Raw genomic sequence first — 25,563 nt, 5'->3', positions numbered from 1 at the left:
ACAACATCTCAGAGGTTTTCGAGGTGTCAGGGAACAACACAGCAAGATTCCTGCTTTCATGAAGTTTAAAACATCAGGGTCATAATTGTGGAGTTCTGTGTATTTGTTAGAACAGGGGGCTGTGTAATTAATTGTACACCAACAAGAGATAATGGGCTTTGATTGTGTGCTTCTATCCCTTTCCCTACTGTCTTTTAGTTTGTGTGTGTGTGTGTGTGTGTGTGTGTGTGTGTGTGGTTATCGTTCTAAAACATTCCTTTGGGTGGCAGCAGAGCAAAAGAGAAGTTTCTGCATAAAATCTATGTTGCACAACAGCAAACCCAATATCACTGACAGCCCATCGTCAAAATGCTGACTTTCATGGGTAAACAAAAATTCCTACATCCTACTTGTAACCTGCTTTAACAGTAGGGTCACATCTGAACATTGTGTGTGACATGACTGAGATTGTTGTTTTGTGGGGTTTTTTTCTACTCTCAGAATATTTTAGCCACAGATAAATTTGAAAAAAAAATCTGATAAATATATTTAATTTCTAAATTAAATGGCAACTTAAGCTTAAATGGCAATCAATGAAGCTTTAATCTCTAAATACTGATTCAGATTTTGTACATAATCCTTCAAATATAATGCAAATAATACAAATAAAACAAAGTTTTCAGCTATATTAAAAATCAGTTTTATCAGTAATTTGACATGAAGTGTGATTAATTGGCTTAACATAATACTTTCAAACTTGTTTTGACATTTTAGAGACTCAGCCTTTGCTAAGAATTCTGTCCTAAAACTAAAGACATTTTTTAAAAAAGAGTAGAGTTCTTCAGAGTTTGCAGGGGTATATACATTCCCTAAATTTTATGTCAAAATATTGTTTGCATTTTCTTTTTCTGGGGAGGGGTCTATAATTTTCATTGGATTCTCAAAGAGGTCCGAGACACTCTCCAGATTAAATGCCTTGGTGTTAAACTGCTTTCCCTTGAACTGATAGTGATAGTAATTTAATAGTAATATCTCAACTTCTTGCAAAATAAGGAAGCACTGGGCCAGGGAAGGGCAGGAGATGCCACATACACTCTCCACAGGCTGGAAATGAAACCTGTGGTTCAGGAACTAGACATGTGAAACAAGAGTGTTTACTTCTGCAGCTGAAAGGTCTTTGTAAAACAAAGGGTTTGTTAGGCCTCTGTGGACCTAGAGGGTATTATGCTAAGTGAAAAATGCCAGACAGTGAAAGACAAATACCATATGGTTCCACTTACATGAAATATAAAGAACAAAAAATACAGAAACAGACTCATAGATACAGAGAACAAACTCAGGGTTGCCGGAGGGCAGGTGGGTTAGGGGGCTGGGTGAAGAAGGTGAAGAGATTAAGAAGAACAGATTGGTAGTTACAAAATAGTCATGGGGATATAAAGTACTGCACAGGGAGTACAGTCAATAATATTGTAATAACTATGTATGGTGCCAGGTGGGTACTGTAAATATCAGGGGGGTCACTGTGTAAGTTGTATAAATGTTTAACCACTCTGCTGTACACCTGAAATTAATATAAAATAATATTGAATGTAAAGTGTAACTGGAAGAACGAAAAGATTGGTGTAGGGAGATGGAGTCTAAACTACCAGCAGCATGCTGGGTAGAAAAGACACGTTAGTGGTCCTGGAGTTCTGCAAGCATTTTATACATCAAGCAGGAGTGTTACAGGGTGTAGCCAAGAGGGGGGGGGGGGGCCCAAATAGGCATTTGAAATGGGATCCAGAACTTAAGGTGTCCAGGAGATTTTGGGATGTCTCCATCCATTCCCCCCCCACCCCCCACCGCCCAGGGTGTGGGTTGGGGGAAGGGACAAATGGAGCAGGGCCACTGAGAGCTGTTTAACATGCAGGGCAGCTTTGCAGCTAATCCATGGCATGGTCATTTAGCATACCTATAGCCTTTGGCTGGTCACTTAGATATGCTAAATAGCTATGGCCACACTCAAGGCCAGGGGGAATGGAAAGGGATCTCCGCCCCCACCAAGATGGGACCTGGGAGGCAGGTCCCCTGAGTTACAGAGCCTGCGTGGGAGCTGGGAGAAGATTGGCTCCATGACATGGGGTGACACCTGCCCAGACCACGATGGCGACCAGAAAAGCTGGAGAAGACAGCAGATTGAGGGCAAGTGTGCCCAAGTGTAGGAGGAGTCGGAAATGGGGCTGCAGAAGAAGATTGGCGCGGGGGATTTAAACACGGACACAGCAGCCATTGAGGGAGAAACCACCACGCGGCCTTGACGGAGTGGAGACTCCTGCAGCCCTGAGAGAGGGAGAACCACGCGGCAGCCCTGGAGGAGAGAACCACGCGGCCTGGCAGAGTGGGGACCCCCACAGCTTTAGAAGGGGGAACCACCACCTGGTTTTAGCAGAGATCCTGGTGACTCAGCTGAGGGTGCCGGGAACCCAGGGAGGTCTCCCAGTCGAGATGGAGGACTAACTGGGAATAACCAGAGGACTGCCTGAGCCATGGACTTCCATTTCCTTTCCTGAGATATGGTACTCTGGACTGGGCAAAGGGGGAAGGGAGGAAGGACTGTGTGTTTGTGGGTGTTTTTAGGGACTTTAGGATTTTTTTCATAAAGACATTAGGTCACTACTTTAAGTTAGTATAGCATTAAATAAACCTTTCCTTTTCACGAAATCTCTGGCATTGAGAGATGTCTTTCCTCTGGCAGCGGACATAACGGACCCGGGGCCTTCTTTCAATAATAGTATATCATCCCAGGCCTCCCCTTGTGTGTTCTGTAACAGGAGGAGAAAGACGTAGCTGTTCTGAATGGGTCTGTATTGGCTCTAGACAAAGGGGAGGGAGAAGGCGAAGCAGACAGTCCCAGGACCAGCACAGCAGAGCCCGGGAAGCTCACGTCTCCGCAGGAAGCAGAGGCTCCTGGGGTTTTCCCACACCTTGGCTATTCTCTTTTTAGATAATCTCAGAAATAGCCACCTGGGAGTTAATTTAATAATTCCAACATACACCAGGGAGGTAAACAGTCTTTTGTTGGCTGAGCACTGCAATGATTAACCCCTTTTTCTCTCTTCCTTCCTCCTTCAGGCCTGCTGTAATTTAAAGTAGGATATCTCAGGATTTTCTCCTTGTCAACATATTTGGAAGACAAAAATGGCTCTGTAGCCGGGACTTCCTGGATTCCAAGTCCCGAAAGATGATCCCCAGCCTGCCAGGTGGTGGGAAGGAAGGTGAGACACTCGTGCATGGTCACCTGGCAATGTTCGAGTGGGTCCTGATGTTCGGCTCTATGAGAAAGACGACCGTGCCCCGTCCTACCAGTCCCCCAACTTCCCTCCATTTAAGAACTCGTCCTGAACCCAGGGAAGCTCTCGGGAGGCTCAGTGTCCTCCGAACCTTTTGAAGCAAAGGAAGGGTTCAGTTCAGAGGACACTGAGCGGGTTTGCTCTGGTCCTTCAAACCCTTGCCAAGGACTGTTCCGCAGAATGATCATTTAGGTCTGTTTGCTGTCCATGTGGGATTTCTCGGGACACAGGTGAAATTCCAGAAACAGATTCCATGTTTATTCTGAGCTTCAGAGTTTATTTACTTATTTAGTAGTGTCATTTCTGGTGGTAAGCTAATAAAAGTGGGTTGGCCTTGCTTCGTTATGTCCTTCATTCCTAGCTATTAAAGTTCTGAAAATAAACACCTTTCTCCACTGCCAATTCAGTGGTCAGTTTCTCTGGTGCCACTGGATTCCAGCAAAGGATAGACATGAAATGGTAAACCAGTCTAATGTTGCTCTAAGAATTTGTTGTTATAAAGAAAGAGAGGTGAAGTTTAGTCACCCACATTGAAAATGGAGCAGGAAGGTATAATATTCCCATTAGATATCTCCTTCCTATCAAAGATCCTAAAAGCTTTCCAGTGCTTGAGCTGAGCATGATAAAGGGGGAAAGGAGAGAGTTAACTTTGGGTTATGAGAAAATCTGTGGAGTTGTGGGGCAGGAATCTGTCTGGGGAAACTGCGAAGACTGAACGGGAGCATGAGGTAGAAGGGCAGGCGGTGAGGTGAGGAGAGGAGAGAGTCAGGGTGATGAAGAGCCTTGATTATCAACCCAAAGCACAGGAGTGTGGGGCACAGGATTGAAATGGACTAACTGACATGCAGAGAGAAGCAGAAAATGTTCTTATATTTTCTTCATGGAGTTTTGTAGCTCAGTTGGTAAGAGCATCTTCCCGGTATGCCAAGGTTGTGGGTTTGATCCCCAGTCACCAATAAACGCACCAATGTATGCATCAAAAGAACAACAAATTGAGTTTCTCTCTGTCTCTCTTTCTCTCGCCCTCTCCCTCTCTCCCCCTCCCTCCCTCTCTCTGTCTCCCTCCCTTACTCCTTCTCTGTCTATCTCTCCCTTGTCTCCCTCTCTCAAATCAATCAATAAATAAATTTTTAAGAGAAATTTCCTTATAATTAATCAAGGTGAAAAAGCAGGACCAGAGGGGACCTGAGGTTTCTTATGTCTTTGAGGGAGACGAGGGGAGCAGCTTCTCTGTCCTTCGGAGGAGATGGGGGAATGCAGGGACTGAGAGAGCTGGGGATGGCTGGGGAGAAAGTGGAAGGCTCTCGCTTCATGACCGGATTCCTTTCCTGTACCTGAACTCACCAAATGCGAAGATGAGTGGATTTGGGAACACAAACTACAGAGCTCACATGACATGAACAGAAGTGGGGCACACTGTACAGACAGAATACGTGGAAACAGAGAAAATAAGTTGTAGGCAGGTATGGGGTATAAATTGTCCCAGACCCTGGATTTGAAGTTTGGGCCAAGTTTTAGCAAGTCGCCAAGGAGTGAGGCAAAAGGGAGTCTGGGCAACTAGGGTTTTAGAAAGGCCAATGTTGCAGCTGTGTAGAGGTCGAGCTGAGGACAGTGCGAAACCAGTAGCCCCTGCTCCTGGTTCTTCTCCCCAGGGCAGGGAAGGAACTGATGTCTTGACAGTGGCTCTTATGAAACATTACTTTTATTTTGGAAAATACTGATACTTTTATGGGCAAACTCCCATAACTTCCTGTCTTCAGACTCAACATGTATTTATAACCACATCACACCCTTCTTACTTCCTTCTCTCTCATCCAAGAGGACAAAATGTCCATGATTTTTCACCCTATATCTTTCAAATTTATTTTTACCTCTCTCTCTCTCTATAAAACTCCCTTCCCTTCAACATGAAAACCTGCTTGTATGTCTCTCTCAGCTCTTATTTCACCATGGCTTATTATTTTATTAACTCATTATAGAGAATTTATGAAATACAGAAAAGTAAAACAAATGAAATCACTTATAATCTCATCTGCAATATATATCTTCAATCTTTTTTCTTTATGTGCACATAATGTATATTAGAATGTAAACATTCAGACCATTTTAAAATAAAAAAATTAATTCTTATATATTTTCATTCCTTTGGCACATCCACCAGATGGGGGTGGGAAGATACAGGAAGTGGTTGACAATGACGAAAGTAGTATACAGGCAAGTTTCTTTTGTGCTAAGAAGAGTTCAGAGGGTGGAGGGAGGAAGCAAATCATACCCATGCCGGGAGCCTACATGATAATGCGGTTCATCCAGGAGCTCCTCTAGCAGAAAGAGGTCTCACTGCTCAGGGAGAACTGGAGACTGTCCAACAGAGGGCCACTTGGAGAGATGTGGAACACGAGAGAGGCCCCCAGCGTCTGAGTCACCCCTCAAAGACCATCCATCCTTAACTGCCAATTGTCTGCACTTGTGTCCTGGAGCCCAGGACTGGAATTTATCCCTATCCATCGATGCACCCATTTGCTACCAAGCAGGAGTGTCCCCTTTTGTGCCACCGACCTTCTCGCAGAACCTATCAGCATCACCAGCATGGCTGCTCCCTTTACCCGCATCCTGGGACATTTGTACACATAGAAAAGGGGTCAGCCTGGATGTCTGGTGGAATGGTAATGAGGAAGGCTTCTGCTATCTCTTCAATGGGGAGAAGCTACAACTGAACAATTGTGAGACACCAAGCTGCAAACTGTTTTCTATTTACCGAATCTAAAAACACAGCTTTATTGAGATATAATTGACATTTATCCTGCCTATGTTAAAGGGTAAAAGTTGGTAAATTTTGATATCTACTATGCACCTGTGAAACCAACACAACCAAGAACATGAACATATCCATCACTCCAGTTTCCCCTCTTTTTTATATTTCCTCCTACCCATCACCATGACCCCTCGACAGACAACCAGTGACTCTGGGGCTACTAAATTTAGAGCTACAATGAACTTTCCTGTACAAGTCTTCCCATGGCATGCACTTTGATTTCAATTGGGTAAATGCCTTGGGGTGAAACGGCTAGATTGTATGGTTGGTGTCTTTTTTAACCGTTAAAAAAACAATGGCCAAACTGTTTTTCCAAAGTAGTTGGACCATTTTGTGTTTCCACAAGTCAGTCCTTCCATATTCTTCCCAAGCCTTGGTAGGATTAGTCTGTTTAATTCCAGCCATTCTAATAGGTGCATAGTGGCATCACTGTGGTTTCAATGTGCATTTCTCTGCTGACTAATGCTGTTAAACATTTTTTATATTTTCATTTGCTATCTGTATATCTTTTTTGATAAAATGTCTATTGAAATTCCTGACCCATTTTTATTTGTTGGAGATATATAATATATGATATATGATATATGATATATGATATATAGTTGAGCTTCCAGGATTCTTTACATATGGGTGATATAAGTCCTTTATCAGATATATAATTTGAAGATATTTTCCCCAATATGTGGCTTGCCACTTCATTATGTTAACAGTGACTTTTGAACAGGAGATGTTTTTGATTTTGACAAAGTCAAATATATCAATTTATTTTACATAGATTTTGCTTTGGTGTCATATCTAAATATCTTTGCCTAACCCAAACTTAATGAAGGTTTTTCTCCTGGACATGCTATTTTAAGTTTTACATTTATTGGACACATTTGAGTTAATTTTTATATATGGTGAGATATGGATCATAATTTATATGTTGCCTTTATTAAAAAGACCATCCTTTCCTTACTGAATTGCTTTTGTTTCTTTGTCAAATCACTGGTCTATATATGTGTGGGTCTATTTCTGGCTCTCTAGTCTGGTCCATTGATGTATTTGTCAGTGTTGACAATTATACGACACTGCCTTCATTCTTGTAGGGTTACTTACAGCTTTTTGGTAACATTTAATTCAGTTTGCATAGTCCTTCAACTTTGTGGTTCTTTTTGAAGTTGATGTGGCTGTTCTAATTCTTATGCATAAAAACTGAGACCTTAGACAACTTAAAACTTCTCTCTGTCTTACTTGTGTTTTCCTACTTGTGACACTACAAGAACACCTATTTCGTGTTTTTCAGGAGGCTTAAATAAGGTTGTCTTTATAATAAAGCATTCAGCACACTGCTTGGCATCAGTAAGCAACTAGTAAATTCTGGCAATATTTGCAGCCATGAATATAATTCATTTATTGTATTGTCGCTATAAAAGATCTACACCTCTAAATTTACTTCATGGCAACTCAAGATGCAAATGTCCCTAGGACCACATTGGCCTGATAATCTGTGTATTTTCTGAAATACTTACCTATATATACTATACATTATTTAATTGCTCACATTTCCCTCCTTGCCTCAACCACTAAGCATTTTGGAAGCAAATTGCCCTTTCTACACAAATAGTATACCAGACCTGAGGTGTGCATCTTCCTTATGCAAATGCCTTGTGATTTTACTCCACTCATCCTCTTTTACTACTGAACACCTCAACCATTCACCTAACTTTTGGGTTTGCATTTCTGCAAGCAGGCTCAAACCCTTTGGGTATGGAGACACAGCACTGATAAATTTTGAAGGCTGCAGCAAGCGAGGGCTGAACGAAGCAAGCTGTAGGGCTTTGTAGGCTGACTGACGTTTGAATGCCTGCTCTGTCAGCTCTCAAGAATGGAAAGAAAATAATGCCAATTCTTCAACAGTGGGTATGATAATCTGTACTATTTTATAAGAATAAAATCCCTTAGCTTATTGAATAAGAATGGCAACTGAAAGGAGCTGAGGTACGTTTTATCTGATCAACGTTCAACATGAAAACGCCTCGAGCCATTAAGACCCAGAGAGGAACTTCATTTCAGGCCACATATCTGTGTTCTCAGACCTTTGGGAACCATGAACTGAAACATGATTTTATGCTTCAGCTTTTACATAATCAACTTGTGAACAAAAATGCAGGAAGTCTTATAAACGTTTGAAAAATTAACTGGAAACCCAAATCAATAGTAGTCAATGAGTGACTAAGAATCACTTCCAATCACTATGTAAGTTAAATGTAGCCTATAAATTGCATTACCAAGATTCTGCTTCTGGGAATATATTCAAACAAACCCCAAACACTGATTCAAAACAATGTAAGCACCCCTGCGCGCACCTCAGTGCTATTTACAATAGCCAAGACTTGGAAGCCACTCCAGGGCCCATGGGTAGATGAGTGGACCAAAAAGCTGTGGCATATTTACACAATGGAATACTACTCAGCCTTAAAAAAGAAGGAAATCTTACCTTTTTGCAACAGCATGGCTGGACCTAGAGGATAATATGTTAAGTGAAATAAGTCAGTCAGAGAAAGATAGATGCAGTATGACCTCACTTTCATTTGGAATCTAATGAACAAAGCGAACAAACAAACAGAAACAGACTGAGAGAGAGGACAGAATGACAGCTATCAGGGTGGAGGAGTTAGAGGGCTAGGTGAAGAGGGGAAGTGATTAAGCAAAAACAAAACAAAACAAAACAAACACCCTCATAGACATAGACATCCATATGATGATTATAAGAGGGAAGGGGGTGGGGGCAGGTAGGTAGAAGAGGGTATGGGGGGATAAATGGTGATGGAGGGAGACTAGACTATGGGGGGTGAACACACAGTACAATAAAGAGATGATGTATATAGAATTGTATACTTAATTGTATATGTAATTAATGTAATTTCAATAAATTCAATAAAAATATATTTAAAGAAAAAAAGAATGGTTGTACCCTTAACATACAATAAAGGGACTGAACTACCCAAAATTGAGCTCATAATGAGAAGAAGTAAAGAAATAAAGATTCTAGTTTTCAAACTTCAGTAAAAAATCTTCATCTATTTTTTCTTATTAACAGTGAGCTAGCAAAAAAGGAAAACCCCTTACTCTCCCTCCATTGGGTTTTCTCTTAGAACAACCTTTAGGAGCCCAGGTCTCAGTCTCCAAGCTCGAGTGCAATGTGGGCATAGCTTCCCAGAGAACTGGGGTCACCCCACTTACACAGGAGGAACCCTCAAAATGCGTCCTGACTCTTAAAAAGGGAAAAAATATACAACATGTGGGCAATATTAACCCCAGAGAGTACTTCGCTTTTAAGTGATTTAATTTCACAAGCCATGAAAAGCTGTTGATTGCAATCAATTTACATAGAAATTAGTCAACTATGCCAACATTGTTACTGCAGCTTCAAAATTGTAACTGCCTGTGGTAAACAACCTCACACCTCCTGGAAATGTGGAGATAGGACATAAATGCTATGGGATTATTTTAACTTTAATGCTTTAATACACACATCACCCCTCAAGTCAAATTCTTTCACTGTAATGACATGGTATCTTATAAAAGAGTAGGAGCCTTATACATACAGGGGATGTCTTTGACCCCGTGTATTTTGAGAGATGATTGTGATTTAAAATGGTTTTCCAGAGCGGAGAAAACAGTGCTGTGGGTTGCCTTGACAACATGGGTTAGTTGCATCAAGAAATCCATGGCAATGCGGGACCTTCTGGTACGACGAGATTGGAAACTATCTACCAAATTAGGTTAAAAGAAAACTAGTTCCACTGCAAGACAGGGTTACCTGACCTATAAAATATTAGTTCTCACTTTTTATCAATAGCCTTGTTAGAAAATAGGTGAAAAATCCAGGTGGGCAAGATGGTCAGGAAAGCAGGAGGAAAACAGATGTGCAAGGGTGTTATTCAAGAGTCGGTCCCCCGCTCCTCCAAACTATTGCGCCCCCAACAAGATTTCAGGAGTTGCCACCTATTCTCTGTAAGTCAATTCTGCTGTGAAAAATGTGTCTTGCCCAGACTCTCCTGATTTCCACTGGAGTCCCCCACAAACCTTCTCTATGGGAAATGTCACGTGCCTTTATTGCGTGTTCTTAATAATGAGCATCATAAGGATCACCACGACAGAGGTAGTTATTAGTTCAATAGAAAACAAAGCCCGCTAATGTGTGCCTTGTGATCCAATTATTCTGGCAGGGCTGAGCAGGGATTTATCTGAAAGAGTCACTCCTCTCAGACAAAGCCTGCTACTAAAAACGTACATTATTGAACAAATTTGTTTCCTTCCTTCACAAAGGGCCCCTAGGTGACATTGTTCTTAGGAGGCACATTTGATACTCTTCCTCTAAAAATCACAAATTGCTAATAAAGCAATTTTGAACGAGGAACTTGGAATTTTCTTTCATAAATGATTTTTTGAGAGATAAATGGAGCTTTGTTTTTCTTTGGCTTAAACTGTAGTTATGTGCTTTGTTTTCAACACAGCCTCACACTGTGGCCCATCTGATATTATCAGAGATGGGTCCTGGGTGAAGGAGACATACTGTGTGGCTGGGCTGGCCTTCTCTTTGTATGTCCTGCAAGGTCATAAGGTCACAAGGTGTTAAGGTCATGCAAGGGAATTGAGACTTGAACAACACACACTATTACAGAGGAGCTGCCTCTGTAATTGCAAGGTAAGAATTAGCCTAAGCTCGGATGAGTTAAGATGGTATAAATGGGTAGACACAATGAGATACCACTTTACACCATCAGAATAACCATCATTAACAAATCAACAAACAAATGCTGGTGAGGATGTGGAGAAAAGGGAACCCTAGTGCACTGTTGGTGGGAATGCAGACTGGTGCAGCCACTGTGGAAAACAGTATGGAATCTCCTCAGAAAACTAAAAATAAAACTGCCTTTTGACCCAGCAATTCCACTGCTAGGATTATACTTTAGGAATCCTAAAACACCAATCCAAAAGTGCACCCTAATGCTCGTAGTAGCATTATTTACAATAGCCAAGTGCTGGAAGCAACTTAAGTGCCCATCAGTAAATGAATGGATCAAAAAACTGTGGTACATTTACACAATGGAATATTACACAGCAGAAAGAAAGATGGATCTCCTACCCTTTGCAACAGCGTGGATGGAACTGGAGACCATTATGCTAAGTGAAATAAACCAGGAGGTGGAAGACAAATACCATACAATCTCACCTGTAAGTGGAACCTAGTGAACAAAACAAACAAATGAGTAAAACAGAACAGAGATATGGAAATAAAGAATAAACTGACAGTCACCAGAGGGGAGGGGGAAGAGGAATAATGGGGGAAAGAAGGGAAGGGTTTAGGCAAGGAACATGTATAAAGGACCCACGGACATGGACAACAGGGTGGGGATTGACTGTGGAGGTAGGGGGTTGGTGGGGCAGGGGAGAGCAATGGAGGAAAAACTGGGACAGCTGTAATTCAACAACAATAAAAAAATATAAATGGGTAGACAGCAACAACTGCAACATGTTCAGGGTCAAAGTAACCTCGACGAGTGTGCCATTGAGTGCAAGAACAAACAATGTTTTTGTTCAAAGTGACATTTATTTTCTTTCTCCTGGGTAATAGCTAGCATAATAGGTGGACTCATCCCCTATATTAAAGACCAGTGTTATTCTCAAGGCTTTGTGTCCATTCAAGGCAAAAACCTTCACTCCAAGCCTATGAATAATTTAAAGTGAGTGAATGGAGGCATTGCTTTTTAGAAGTATCTTTAGAAGAGACAAATAAACAGGCATGGCATCAACAATGACTCCCTGACTGTACAGCAGGTAGAAAAATAGGCATTTTATTTGGGAAGCATGCCAAAGTCGTCATCATAAACAGTTTCTGATTCAGTCCTTCACACTAGGACTTCTCAGTCAAGATAAGAATATGGAGATTCCGAGCTGGAAGCCATCGTTTGTGCTCTTATCTAAGCCCTTGAGCCATATCAGTTGACAGCTGACCATCACACCTGCCATGGGAATGCTCTTATCAGACCACAGGAAAACAGGGACTTTATCTAAGAAGACAGAGCTCATCTTTTTCCAGTGATTTTATTTCTCATGGTACGTGGGCCATCTGTCCTTTGGTCTACTTATTGTGACCACATAGGAAGTCAGTCTCTCCTGGGATCTAACTAGGTGAATTATGAGTCCATCTTGTGGTCACATGAAAAAACCTTAAATTTTACAGAAGGAAGCAGGAGTATCTAAATAAAATCTACAGCGGGTGATAAATGTAACAGAAGAAACTTATATTCTGGTTCTCACTTTCCTCAAATATCTAATTTTGAGTAAGAGGTTTAGTACTTGGATCTTGTGTGTGTGTGTTTCTTTAGGTTCAGTGGTTTACAATCTTTTTTTCTGTAGAGGCCAAAGGTTTTTCAGTTTCTGGGGCTATCAGTGGTCAAAGGTGAACAGGGAGCAAGAAAGACTCTGTGTCCTCCCTTCTCTACTTTTCTCATTAATCTAATAAGAATATTTCAGCATTCACCTCTTTTGTTATTCACCCTTTTATTTAACATTTTAGACGAACTTTTACTTTGGAATAATTTCAGGTTTATAAAAAGCTTCAAAAGTTGTGCATACCCCTCACATTAACATCTTACACTAGTCAAAACAAAGCAATTATTAGCACGTTAATATTGACTAAACTGCAGGCTTTATTAGGATTTCACCAGTTTTCCCACTAATTTCCTTGTACAATTTTAGTTAGAGAATGCAGAATGATCCCCCCTGAAAGTTCCGAGATTATGTTTCATAGGGTTTAGAAAGTCCGGGAGGGATGTGCAAGACTCTCTAGTACCTAACAGAGGCCTCTTTTTGATGTCATCAGACCGATTGATTGAAAGATCTGCACTAGGAATTCCTTTCTCCTTACACACAAGTCAAAGCTACAGAAAGCAAGTCTGCACTGGCATCACCTGGGAGTTGGCTAGGGATGTGGAATCTCATGCCCTACCTCAGGCCTACGGAATAACCAAAACTTGATTCATTTTTGAGATTTACTTCCATGAACCTACAAGAGTTGTTCATTTAAAGACTACATAGAATTTCATTTTATGACAGCTTCCTGCACCTTCTAGACCTTCTGCACTCTTTTTTACCATTCCCTAGAAGAAATCACTTTTAAACGTAGTTTGTGGTGCTTCAGGCGTTTATGTCCATCGTTTTATATAATACGTCTCTGCTGCTGTTGACAGCTCACTGGTTTACAGGCCTTCCTCAGCTGTGCGGCTGAGTCAGAATCATACTGCAGGTCATCAGTGCCAGCCAGACCCTCTCAGCCAAGGTACCTGGAGGAAGACGTGCTTAGCTGGCTTGCTGGGATCACGTTCCCCAGGTAAAGCACATGGTTGTACTAACTGGCCTATGGATAACACAGGGAGCAATGGCCCAAGAAGACCTGAGGCTCCAGACATGTTTGTTGGGCAACGTGGGGTGAAGAATTTCATGATGAATGCCAAATGGGAGCACCGGCTGCTTAACGGTCCTGCGTGCCAGAGGGCTCAGATGACGCAGGCGCTACCCGTCGGTTTAGAGCAGGCGCTCCGGCTCCAGAACGCCACGGTCTCCGCCACTCCTTGTCTCTCTCGCCCCCAGCACCGTGTTGTCATTTCATCATAACACCAGACGGCTCCATCGTTTATCTTACCTGTCTGGCTCCTGATATCAAGTAAATCATCTGTGAGCCTGAGCAGTTCTCCACAGACACTGCTGGTGATTTTTCTCAGCCAGTTTAGAAGGCTGTCTTTGGGAATCCTACCTCTTGCTCCTGACACTCGTTCACAACTTTTACATCTTAATTTTTTAAAATTAAATTGTTCCCCTAGTGGAACAGAGAGGCAGTTGTGAAATTGCATATTTTTTTAACCTAATAAATCTCACCAGCTTTCCTTCGATTATAATTTAATAGTTGGAATTAATAGTAATCATGTCCAGAATTACTGAAATGATCTCTCATATGATTTTTAAGTCTATTTCAAAATATTTTAAGCCATTCATTTCCAAACTCCCTACCTCCATCTAGTAGTGAGTCATAACTGGGCATCAAGAAACCCCTTCCAGTGTGGCCGTTCAGATACAATTTGCTTTGTTGTGGTCTTGTTTATGCACAGAGTCCAGCCAGAGATTGACAGCCTCTTAGGAGATATGCCATTTCTCAAATGCAGAAAACACAGAGCTCAAAAGTTTGTTAGCTTTGCTCATTAATAAAAATACTGTCATCAAAATATAAACTCTTATATTGAACTAGCTCTACAATTACAGAAACCCTAGCTTTCAATAGAATATCGTTCTTAGATTCAACTAACCCATTGGCTAAGACCTTTAATCCACACTGGTTGCCTTCGCTGTGCCGAGGAGAAAATGGCTTCCAGCCCAGCCTACCTCTTTTCTTAGGGTCAGACGGCTTCCATGTGTACTTTCAAGAACCACTCGAATCTGCTTTACTTAAGCCTTTAACCACCTGCTTACAATTTATAAGGGGGAAAAAAAACAAAACTGCGGTCTGGGCCACTTATATCTAGCTTTCAGTCACCTTTCGGGATGCCTCCTTAACACTCCACTGCCCTCAAACACGCTCCTTTTTCTTCCTTCTCCCTTTCTTCTCTACTTGTTCCTTCTCTGTCTTTCTTCAGTTATGCCTTTTAAAGTTTTCTCTTTTTTAAATATGGAGAGAGTGTGCTTCATATTTTTCATCATGGTTTGCTTTAAAGGAAAATTAAGAAAGCACACAATTTCTTTAGGACTTGCAAGGTGAACTCCTTCATTGCTCATCACCCGGTCCTGCACAGTCTAAGCTACTGTTGATGTGAAGGGTTCTCACTACACCTGTTTTTCTTTATATTAAGAACATTACAAATTCATCAGAACATGAGATTTGTCTTTCTCCCTTCTCTTCCCCTCCCCTCCCCTCCCTTCCTTCTCCTTCCTTCCTTCCTTCCTTCCTTTCTCTTTCTTCTTCTTTCTTTCCTTCCTTTTCTGTCTCTTTCTCAAGTAGATTCCTCAGTGTGCTTTTCATAAAATCACAGACTTTTAACTTGAAACAAACTTAAAACAGAATCTTGTCCAGTTTCACAAACAGACTGAGGCAAAAGTCAGAGGGATTAAACTTCAGAAGGAGAATTAAATTCTGATTATCTGACTCCTAGCCCAGTACTCTTTCCTTTACTGTTTGAACTGTGGTTAGGGACGGAGGGATAGAGTCTTCTTGAGGGAGGGTCCTACAACTGAAGCTCTGTTGTCTTCTCACATAGCCTCTTTATTTCCCTTGCTTCATGTTTTCATGTGGAGAGACCTCCATTAGAGTAACATAGCTTGCCTTTCTCTCTGCCCATCATTCATTTCTCTACCAGAGAGGATGGGAAACAAAACTGGGTGTGGATTGCCCAACGTCTCTGCCTCCTGTCCTACTTCCCCCATATTGTATGATATTCCATGCTGTACATTTCACAGGGGCAGGTTCTGCTGTACCTGTGGCTGAGTGGGTAAATCAACCTAATTCGGGGTAAATCATTCATATGCGTTGGTATGATGAGGCTGTGGGGTGGAATACCCATGTGGGACTTGATGGTACCATTTAGGGAAAAATGGAAAATTGGAAGGAAGTAGGCTTATGGGAGATTAGTTCTCAAATGAAATGAAAAATTTCAGCCATCTTTCCCCTTATATTGATCGTATCACCGAGGCATATTGGTGGATGTACAACGGGGCTAGATACCATCTTTCCAGATAGATCTTATCAAAATCATCTTTAGTTCTCTCTTACTTGTCCATCCAATAGAAAAGAAACATGATTTCTCTAAAATATTTGCTTTAAAAAAATCCATATTGATTTTCAGTGCCTTATGGTTCATTAAATTAAACCAAATATTTAGGGAAATTTGTTCTTATACTTTATGACAGGATTTGAGAAATTACGGTAATAAATTAAAAAAAAACAGCTGAGAAAGAAAAAAAATCATTAACTGAAGGAAAATTTAAATATAAAGGTAATTTAAAACTCAATGATTGTACCATCATGAAAAATTTAAATGAGAGACAAATACAACCTTCTTTCCATTAAAAAACTCAATTATAAGATGATGCTTTAAGGAAATCTTTATTTGTAACTGTGTGTGTGAGTGCATGCACACACATGGGTATACATATGCTCCTGTACATTCTACTGTGATGCCTTTATGCCTTCCATATGGACCACTGTAATACTGATTCCATCATTTCAACCACAGTGTATGTTTCAATATCAAAATACACAATATATGAAAGAATATATAAAAGAAGTTCGGTTTTGTGTCCCTTCTCTTTGCCAAAACAAAAGTGGATTTCCCCCGTGGTGGAGCTGTATCCTGTTCAAGACTTTAATAGTAAATCTAATGTAAGGTAAGCATTTCTTTTCATATCTGTAATAGTGACACAAAGTATATTCATGCCATGCAAATCAGGTTCTGTCCTTTGAGTGATAATTTTCAAAGAGAGAAACAGAACTAAAGCAGTATATAACTGGAGCTACTAATAACAAGTGCCAAAGGGAAATGTTCCGGCCAACAATGATGACTCAGGAACTTTGAGACATCCTCTGAGACATCCTCTATCAAATTCTGCCCTATATTCCCAATTCTCTCTCCCCAATTTCCTGGCTGTCCAACTACTAAGAAATACCTTCTTGATTAGCCTAGGTTATGTGAAACATAAAAAGCCAAAGAGAAAAGACAGTCATCTTGTTATGTGTCCACAGTTATTATAAAAAAAAATCTTTCAATATGGGTGGTCTCATAAATAAAAACCGGACATATGGTGGCATTCTCTCTTTGAATTACCTTTATTTATGATTCCCTCTGGAATTACAGAAAATTCTTGAATCCTACACCATCACCCAGCTACTACCATGCCTTTCCAATTTACTACAAAATATTGTAAGTAATTCATCCTATGTCATCTTTCTGCAGTAGACTACATGCTCTCTGAGAGTAGGGCTTTTGTCTATATGGTTCACTACTGAGCACAGCTGGCACATAGTAGATAGAACAGCGAGTTGAGTGAAACGGGCATCATTGGAACTTCCTCAGAAAAAAAACATTCAGAACACACTTTGCCGCTGATGTGGGCTCAAATCTGCCTGGAGGTTGTACTGTGTTTATGGATAAAAGCTTCACAAACAAATAAGTTCTTCTGCTGCTCAGAGAAGAATATTCTATTTTGTACAAACTATCTATAATACTGATCCAAGTGGACATTTTTTTTTTTTTGCATTTTAAAGACTTATCAACCTACTAGTATTTCTTCAAAAGACAAATGGATGAGGTCCTGTAAGAAATCCCAAGTATCTGCTAGAAAAAGGTATGAGCCACTATATTTTCCAACTCATAATAATTTGACATATGACATGTTATCAGTGTTATCTACTCATACTGGAATATTATTTTAATAAAAATATCAATTGTAGTTCTGAGAGCATGAATAAGGCATGGTCTAAGGCATGTTAAGGTGATAAAACGAGCAAAAAAAAAAAAAACCAAAAAACCCCAGCGTACATTTTAGAGGAAAAGATAATGCTTTGATTGACTTGAAATACCTTTTGTGCAATGATATTCTTTTTATTATTTTGTAGTTTACTCATCCTTCCTTCCCACAGTAATCAACTAAGCAGCCCCTTGGGCTTCTTCCTGAATGAAACTGTGAGAAGGTAAAGGGAAGTGTTTGTCTGTCGACATTGCCACTGGGCAGTGAGAAATTAGTTGTGGGAAATTTACCTGGCTCATCTGGGGAGTGTGAGTTTGAAAACAAAATCATTTCCCACGAGTATTCTAAATCACTTAGACTGAACTTAGGGCTTATATTAGTAATGGAACTGAAACATGGCAAAAAGATGAGAGAACAAGCATGCATTGCAAATGATTTTTTTGGCAAGAAGTATAAGAAAGCTTTGTCTGGCCTCATAGTAGAACAGAGATTTCCTTGGCCTCCAGGCTTATGCATTTGTGAAGAAATTGAACAGCAAACCCATTCCCCCAAACTGGACTACCATTGTAGGGAAATGGCCTGGAGGCAATGGAAATCTTCATTGCTGAAGGTTTTTTTTTTTTTTTTAAATCATGGAATCCCAGGCAGTTTGAGTAAAATTGAAAATTAAGGACGCCAAAGAGAACTCCAAGACTCCAAGAATGATACCAGAATGTTTACCTCACTGAAACTCTTCCCAATGATCAAAATAGAATCTTGCAGAAGTTCATCCAGAACTGACTTCAGCGTTCTCTAGACCCAGTTCTATAACTCTGGTCTTTTTTTGTTGTTTGAAGTAGAAAAGCAATAGCTATGTGAGAAGTTGAATAAGGGCTATTGGAGGAACAAAAAAGTGACAATTGGATGCTCTGAGAGTAGGGAAGAAAGAGAAACAACAAAAAGCAGATAGAGGGGCTTACAAAACACAGCAGAACAGTGGGAGCTGAATGAGGATAAACAGCTTTATATGTTTTTCAGGCTACTGTGGCTGTTAATGTTTTTTAGTCTGTGAAACAACTGATGTTTGTATAATGATGTAACTTGGTATTAGGAAAATACATTGGGTAAAACATGCATGTTTAAGCAGGAAGATTTTTAGAAAGAGTTTTACTTTATAAAATTGTTTAAGAAGATTTGCATTAGAAATGGTTTAAATAAAAGCTAATGCTTAGATGCTTGAAGGGGGAGGGTTTTGGCAACTTAAGGCAGTGAGTCACAGTGCCATGGGTATAAATTTTATAATCAGAGAGCTCTGGGGTATGTGATATCCAGTAAGTCTGACACTATCTGTTTCCTTATCTGTAAAATGGGATTCATGTATGCCTACACAGAAAATGGGATTGTAATGAAGATTAAATTAAGTAACTGATCTATTCTAAATATCTGGCACATAGTAAAAATTCAGTATGTGGTAGTTGAATTCCTGAAAATGCAAATTCCCCATAATGGTAAGCAAATGATGCATTTTACATTTTTAATATGATTAGGCAACGCTATTCAATAGAATCTAACCACATTCCCTGCTCTGTCCCTATGAATTGCAAGACCTCCAGTTCAGCAGGGGATCAATAGTCACCTTTGGGCACTCGATTCACTACAGAAACTTCATAGGCTCTTGGCTTTTTTAAAAGATGGGATGCTACATGAAATTAAGGAAAGGAAGGAATTAACATAGTATTTCTCAAATACATTTCTTTAATTTTTTAAATAGATATTGCAACTAAAGCATTGTAAGTCATTATGATGGAAATGTAAAATACCAAAACAGTTACTCCTTTTTATATGGTATAATGTGTTCACATAGAATTTATATATTATGAACTTCCAAATATTCAATTGTTTTTGATCTGCAAGAATGACAAGTGCATATGGTTCAACCTGTTACTTAAGCAAAGGTAATTGCCTCCTTTTATTCATAGAAATGAGACATGGAATAAATGGATGCACAGAGTTGAATATTTGTTCAATAGTTTGTATATGGAAAACTATATAAAGAAATAGTTTAGGCAGGGACATAAAGTTGTCAGCAGCGTTTGCTATCTTCGAGCTTAGCTACATGCCCAGCAGCTGGTTGCTCCCACTCAGGAGTGATTCAGACCTGAACCCCTGCAGTTCTTCAGCTTCAGCACGGGAGATTAGTTCCTGCTTCCTCCCTGACACTGTGCCATTTCCAAATCCCACCGAGTCATCACTCTGCTTTCTGTATTTTTAGCTTTTTGACTTTTCTTGGTCTTGAGAATTATTTCTGAATTGGGTAACTCCGAAGATTAACGGGACTTTTCTTGAATGTTATAAAAGTAGCTGAGCGACTGACTTAAAGATGATGCAAATTGCTTCTTCTCAAATAAGCTCTTGATTTTATCTAGACTTGAAAGATTTTCTTCTGAAAACATTAGGACACCTTGAGGAATTTACTAACTATAGATTTTGGTGTAGTGATATTAGCAATTAATGAAGGAAGGTTTAACTGGTATCTTTAGAGACTGACTATTAAGCCCTAAGGTTCATCAGACTATGAAGATTCGCACCTTTCTAATTTAAGAAGCTATTCCACCTAAACAGAATATCCTGCTTCCATTGGCTAATGGTAGAAACCCAGAATCATTAGCTAAATTAACTGTTTCATGTGGTTGGTCTTTAGAATGTTGTGAGCTGTAATGGAATTACTGAGTTGAGAGCAATTAATTGAATGTACTTCGAATACATTCTAACCCAGTTCTGTGCCTGTCATTCTTAATGACCGCTTAAAAGCTACCAAAAGAAAACTGTGATTGAATCTTAGTGCCATCAAACCAAACCATCTAGAAAAGTTTTAAAATGCCTCATCTCTGTCTAGTTTATACCACCTCAGAGCCTGAAAAGTCATTGTGCATGCTGCCATTTAAGTGTTATCCCAGAGCCCCACTGGCTTAAAGGAGGAAGTGAAAGTTTGGAATACTTTTTCTAGGTTTGTGAAGCCTGAAAATCCTAGAGGCAGGGATAGAATGCATGTTTCTCATGCCTAGGACTCATGTCTTAGACCAGAAGTTGAGCTACCTCCACTGGAGCCACAGCGGACCTCGGATGAGTGGAGATGGCACAAGGTCTTGGGATCGGAAAGAGAGAAAGGACTGAGACGGGTGGAGAACTTAAAGGCAAAGAGCCTTTTGAAAGGACTGGCCATCATCGAGCTCCCCTGGTGGTTGTCCTGTGGGAAGGCGGTTCCAGTACCAAACACTGTGATTGTTTTACTACAGATCTGTGGAACTTTACATAAAGTAATCACTTATTTAAATGTTAATAACTAATGCAAATTTTAAGTTCAAATTTAAAACACAAAGTTAAAACTACTTCAAATTTAAACCACATCCACGGGATGTCAGGAAGCAACCTCTGGATGAGATTCTAACATCTTCTGTAGATATATGAATGCTATTAAAAATGAAGGATGTTGATATGCTGTCTTTCATTAATATTTATGACAAATCAAAGGAAATATTAAAAAAACTAGGGTATTCCATTAATCAACAGATAGTAGGTGCCCACTAGGTTGCCACAACATATTTATTACTAAGAACATATTTATTTTCTTCTTACTATATAATGAATATTTATATTTATTAAAAAGGATAGATGTATTCACTGCATTTCTCTGGTTTATGAACAGGTTAGTTGAGGGGAGAAAATAATTTCCTGGTAGGTTTATCAATTATAGAGAATGAAAATTATATTATAAGGGATGATTCTATGAAAGCTGAAGGTATAGTAAGAAGACTTTGCAAGTTACATACAGCATCATATACAGCTTGCTACACAAAAGGGGGAGGGGAGAATAGTATGAAGAAGAGAACATGTGAATATTCTAGATTGTGGCTTTCAAATTGAAATATTATTTTTGACAAAGTTAAAGTCAACATTTTATATAGCTGTAAGTTAAGGAAAATGCCATGGGGAAATATATAGATGCTATGAAATAACCTTTAGTTCCCTGAGGAGTTAGAAGGGACATGTACAAGAGAATCATGGGGCCCGACGTGTCATTTAGCTGCTCCGGAAAACACACCGTGTCTGTTCAGTAGAAAAGGTAAAGGGCAAGGAGTGAGGGTCTGTTTCTATTTTTGGCATTTGATTGCTCTGGGACCCGAGGAACAGAGTGTCACCTTTTGGCACTCGGGTCACCCTGTATGTCAAAAACAGACAATGTGTATCTCAGACATTTTGTGCATCAGTTTCAACATCTCTAAACCACTTGCAAATTTTTAAAATCAAAGCTACTGCACAGGCAGGGAATGCTATTCTCTGTCTCCATAATTTACACATTTTTTGATGGAGAATTGTGATGGCCAGCCACCACTCAGAGGCCTACTGGAATATTTTTGTTTGCTTTAAATCTCTGCTCATCCCAGAACCCATCATGTTTATTTCCAAGCAATGTTCTTTTTATACACTTTCTCTTCCCATTTAATTTAAATGAGAAAGCAGCTCTGGGCAGAGTTGTTATTTAAACTGCAGTCTCCATGCTCTCATCTGGAAGTTGGGGCATCCATACATGTGAGGCTGTGGTTGGATAACAAGACGAATATGTTACGTGCAAAAGTCCAGGGACCCAGCTATCAAGAACAGATTATATAAAGTGTATTTTCTTTGTATCCTTTACAAGTTTTCCTCTGCCAGCTTTGAGTGAGATGCTAACTTTATCTTTTACTCATATTCTTATCTTTATTCTTTAGAAAAATAGAACATACATGAGGAATTTGAAGATTAAATTTATGAGTAAAAATGCACTTACCTCTCTCTGTCTTAGAGCTCAGTGTACATTATGGAACATAACACCTCTTCTGTCTACTCAAACTATACATGAACCTTCAAACCAAATTTCCAAATAAAGGCAAACACAGAAAAGAGTCCACACTCATAGAAGAAATCATTCTCTAATATTACCTAATGCCTGACTTTCAAGAAATTAGATGAGTTCATGTTATTTATTGTAATCTATTATCCAACCTTCTTGGGAATTGACCTCAGTGAGTACAATGTTCTCACAGTTCCCATCAATTCAATTACATTGAATTACAAGAATATTTTGCACGCACACACACACATATATACATTCACACACATATACTTCTTGACATTTGAAGAGTGATATAAAAATCAGAGGCTCTAGAATATAAAACAGAGAAGGAGGAAGAATAATCTGCAAACATTTGGCTGCATTTTACATGTTGAGCCCAATATAAGACATGTAGGCTTTTACCTACAGAGCTCAATACAGGACATGTACTCTTCACAAATATCAGCGTATTAGCAAAGTCTTATTGGGGAAAGAAACGGATTTTTAAAACAAGCCCGCTTTGCGAGTTCTCTCTTCCAAACCAATGCCTACAGATACTGTACCTTCCGGAGGGGTTTGAGCTTGGTCTCCATGATGAAGTCATACTTGCAGAGCTCACAGCAGCGCGTGTCCGAGCTCTTGATCCATTGGTGGAGGCAGGACTGGTGGACAAAGCGCAGGGTGCCCGTGCAGCGGCAGGGTGTGATGAGGGGACTCTCTTCGTCTCCTTCACAGTGACAGATCCTGGGAAGGACACAGCAGCCAGGATGAGATCTCCCAGAGAACACATTTCATCGGTGGACATCTCCTTCTCTCATCCCAGGCTGCATTGGGAACTGCACGCTAAGCTCCATAATGCAAGAATGTTTCTTTGATCTTGATGCTAGAACTGAACCTGTGACTGATATTAATTTTGTTTCATTTGCATAGTCATTGCTGGACTCTTAAGTCATATTGCAGGGTTTTAAACACTGGAACATTCTTACACTGAAGCCAGCTTTAATAGCACAGTGACTGACCTATGTCCCCAGTTTAATCTATTTAATAGGTCAGTGTTTATGACATAGGCCTGCTTTCATACATAAACGCTATGACTTCTAAGTATCCTAAGGAATGTTATAATCTAATGACCTTATTCTTTTATTTTGATGCTAATTTTACAGGACATGGTGTATAATTTAGTACATAGAGTATTCTACCCATGTAGAAGAATTCTGAAAAATTTAATACATTACCAAAGAATAAAGTGGACACAGAAAGTCTCAGCTTGGAAATATCACAAAGGTGTTCCTAGGAAGATGTGCATAAACTTGGTCACAATGAATGGCCTAAACTGCCGACAGTTATCATTGTTTAGAAGTCACAAAGATTACTGGCTACCATAAAGTTCAAGTTTAGTAAATCCTATTGTTTTAAAGTATTAATTACTACATCTTCCAAGGAATTCAGAGTTCAATTCGTTTCCTGAATTACCATGAATTTTGGTGTCATAGATTCACAGCCTATGAAATTATCATTCTCATCTCCAAATTTTAAAAAGTAATTTGTTTTCCTCATTGGATGAGATAAGCTTTTCTTACCTCAAGGTTGTGAATTCAAATCCTAGTATTTTTTTTATGCTGGTTAAAGCATAAAGTACTTATGCTTTAACCAGCTGTTAAAGTTGATACTAAAATTAATTAGAAATATTGCTTGAAATCTGTTAGAAATAAGAATGGAACATTAGAAAGAATCTGTATAGTTGCACTTTTTGGGCTGAGTCTCCGTGGCACACTGGAAGAATGTTTAAATTGCTGCTGCTGCTCTTTCCTTTGAGGTCTAGGTGCTCTACCCTCCAGAAACACGGGCTTTAAAAAGCGAACTTTTAAAACACCCTTATCTGTCCCAGCGGCCTCCCCGGGGGAAATGACATGACTGCTCAGATTGTTGTTGCGGCGAGATACAGGAATTGAAACCCAACCCTTCCCTAACCTTAAAATAAAGAAGTGTGACACCGTGCAGTCGTATTTTGAATCTCTTTGCCTTAAGTAAAAATCAAGTTAGCTGAAAGAAACACTGACTTCCAAAGTCCAGGGGGTGCGAGTAGGGTCTGCCTCCCCTGGGCTGAGTTAGGAAGTAACAGTGTTGGTTTAGCAGCACATACAAAAGGCTGACGTGGTGGGGACACACTCAAAATTATCTGAGAGACTATTTCTTTTTTCAATATGAAAGCCCCAAATATTTACTCTTTCCAAAGGTGTAGGTCCTAAAGATGAGGGCCTAGTATACATTATATCACACCCATTGCCAGTAGGGTGTTGGGTGCACGCGGCTGCTCAGCAGAGGGTTTCTGAGGAAAGGAGCTATTCAGCCAACAAACTATGGCTTATCATAAAAGCAACCAGTGAAAGCAAACCTGGGTTTTTACTGCACCTCATTTTGTTGTGATACTTGTTGTTGGAGCCTGTGAAACAATGAATTATACAGCATGACAGATTGCCATTTCTTAAGCTTTGAAGCTTGCATCTCCCTGCCTCCACACAGAGTCGCTCCTTTAGATCAGGGGTCAGCAAACGCTGGCCCAGTTTTTCCTGCTGCAGGTTTTTGTAAATAAAGTTTTACTGGAACGCAGCCACACACACTGTTTATGTATCGCTCAGGGCGTTGTTTGCGCTGTGCCTGCAGATTTGAGAGTTGCTGCGGAGGCCGTGCGGTGCCAGAGACTAACGCATCTACTATCCACCCCGTTACAGGAAACGTTGGCTAACCTGTTTTAAACGTGGGTTTATGAGTTAAGGATAATTCGTGAACATCAACAACAATAATAGAAACAAAGTTTACCAAAAAATCCCTTCAACTTCTGCAAGGAACAAAAGTTGAAGTAAAGGTTACATGGAGAAGCGTACAATAAACATGAAAGTCCTTCCAGTCTGTCATCGAAACCCTGGGGGCACAATTTCTCATTTGAAAAACAAAAACTTATAGTTAATACCATCATATAATTCATCAGTAAATATGATTGCGTCGATGGAATACTATTCAGCCAATAAAAAGATGAAATACTGCCATTTGTGAAAACATGGATGGACCTTGAGAATATTATGCTAAAT

General features: G+C 39.9%; 1 protein-coding gene across 5 annotated transcripts in view; it reads right to left on the bottom strand.

Annotated features, from left to right (window-relative positions):
• MARCHF1 (membrane associated ring-CH-type finger 1) overlaps positions 1-25,563 on the bottom strand; it is a 247,367-nt gene that overhangs the window by 19,424 nt on the left and 202,380 nt on the right. For 2 of the 5 annotated variants that reach the window (XM_036031937.1, XM_036031940.1), the window contains 2 exons: positions 23,038-23,218; positions 8,600-8,623 (listed from right to left, as the gene is read on the bottom strand). In XM_036031937.1, coding sequence (XP_035887830.1) covers positions 8,600-8,623; positions 23,038-23,218 — 205 coding nt within the window. Of the gene's footprint in view, positions 1-5,223; positions 5,227-8,599; positions 8,624-12,836; positions 12,848-23,037; positions 23,219-25,563 lie in introns of all 5 variants that reach the window. The other 3 variants (XM_036031938.1, XM_028522073.2, XM_036031939.1) reach the window with 2 other exon arrangements.

The sequence above is a fragment of the Phyllostomus discolor genome, chromosome 8, assembly GCF_004126475.2.
Source record: "Phyllostomus discolor isolate MPI-MPIP mPhyDis1 chromosome 8, mPhyDis1.pri.v3, whole genome shotgun sequence".
Taxonomy (NCBI): domain Eukaryota; kingdom Metazoa; phylum Chordata; class Mammalia; order Chiroptera; family Phyllostomidae; genus Phyllostomus; species Phyllostomus discolor.
This window is presented reverse-complemented; position numbering and strand designations above follow the sequence as displayed.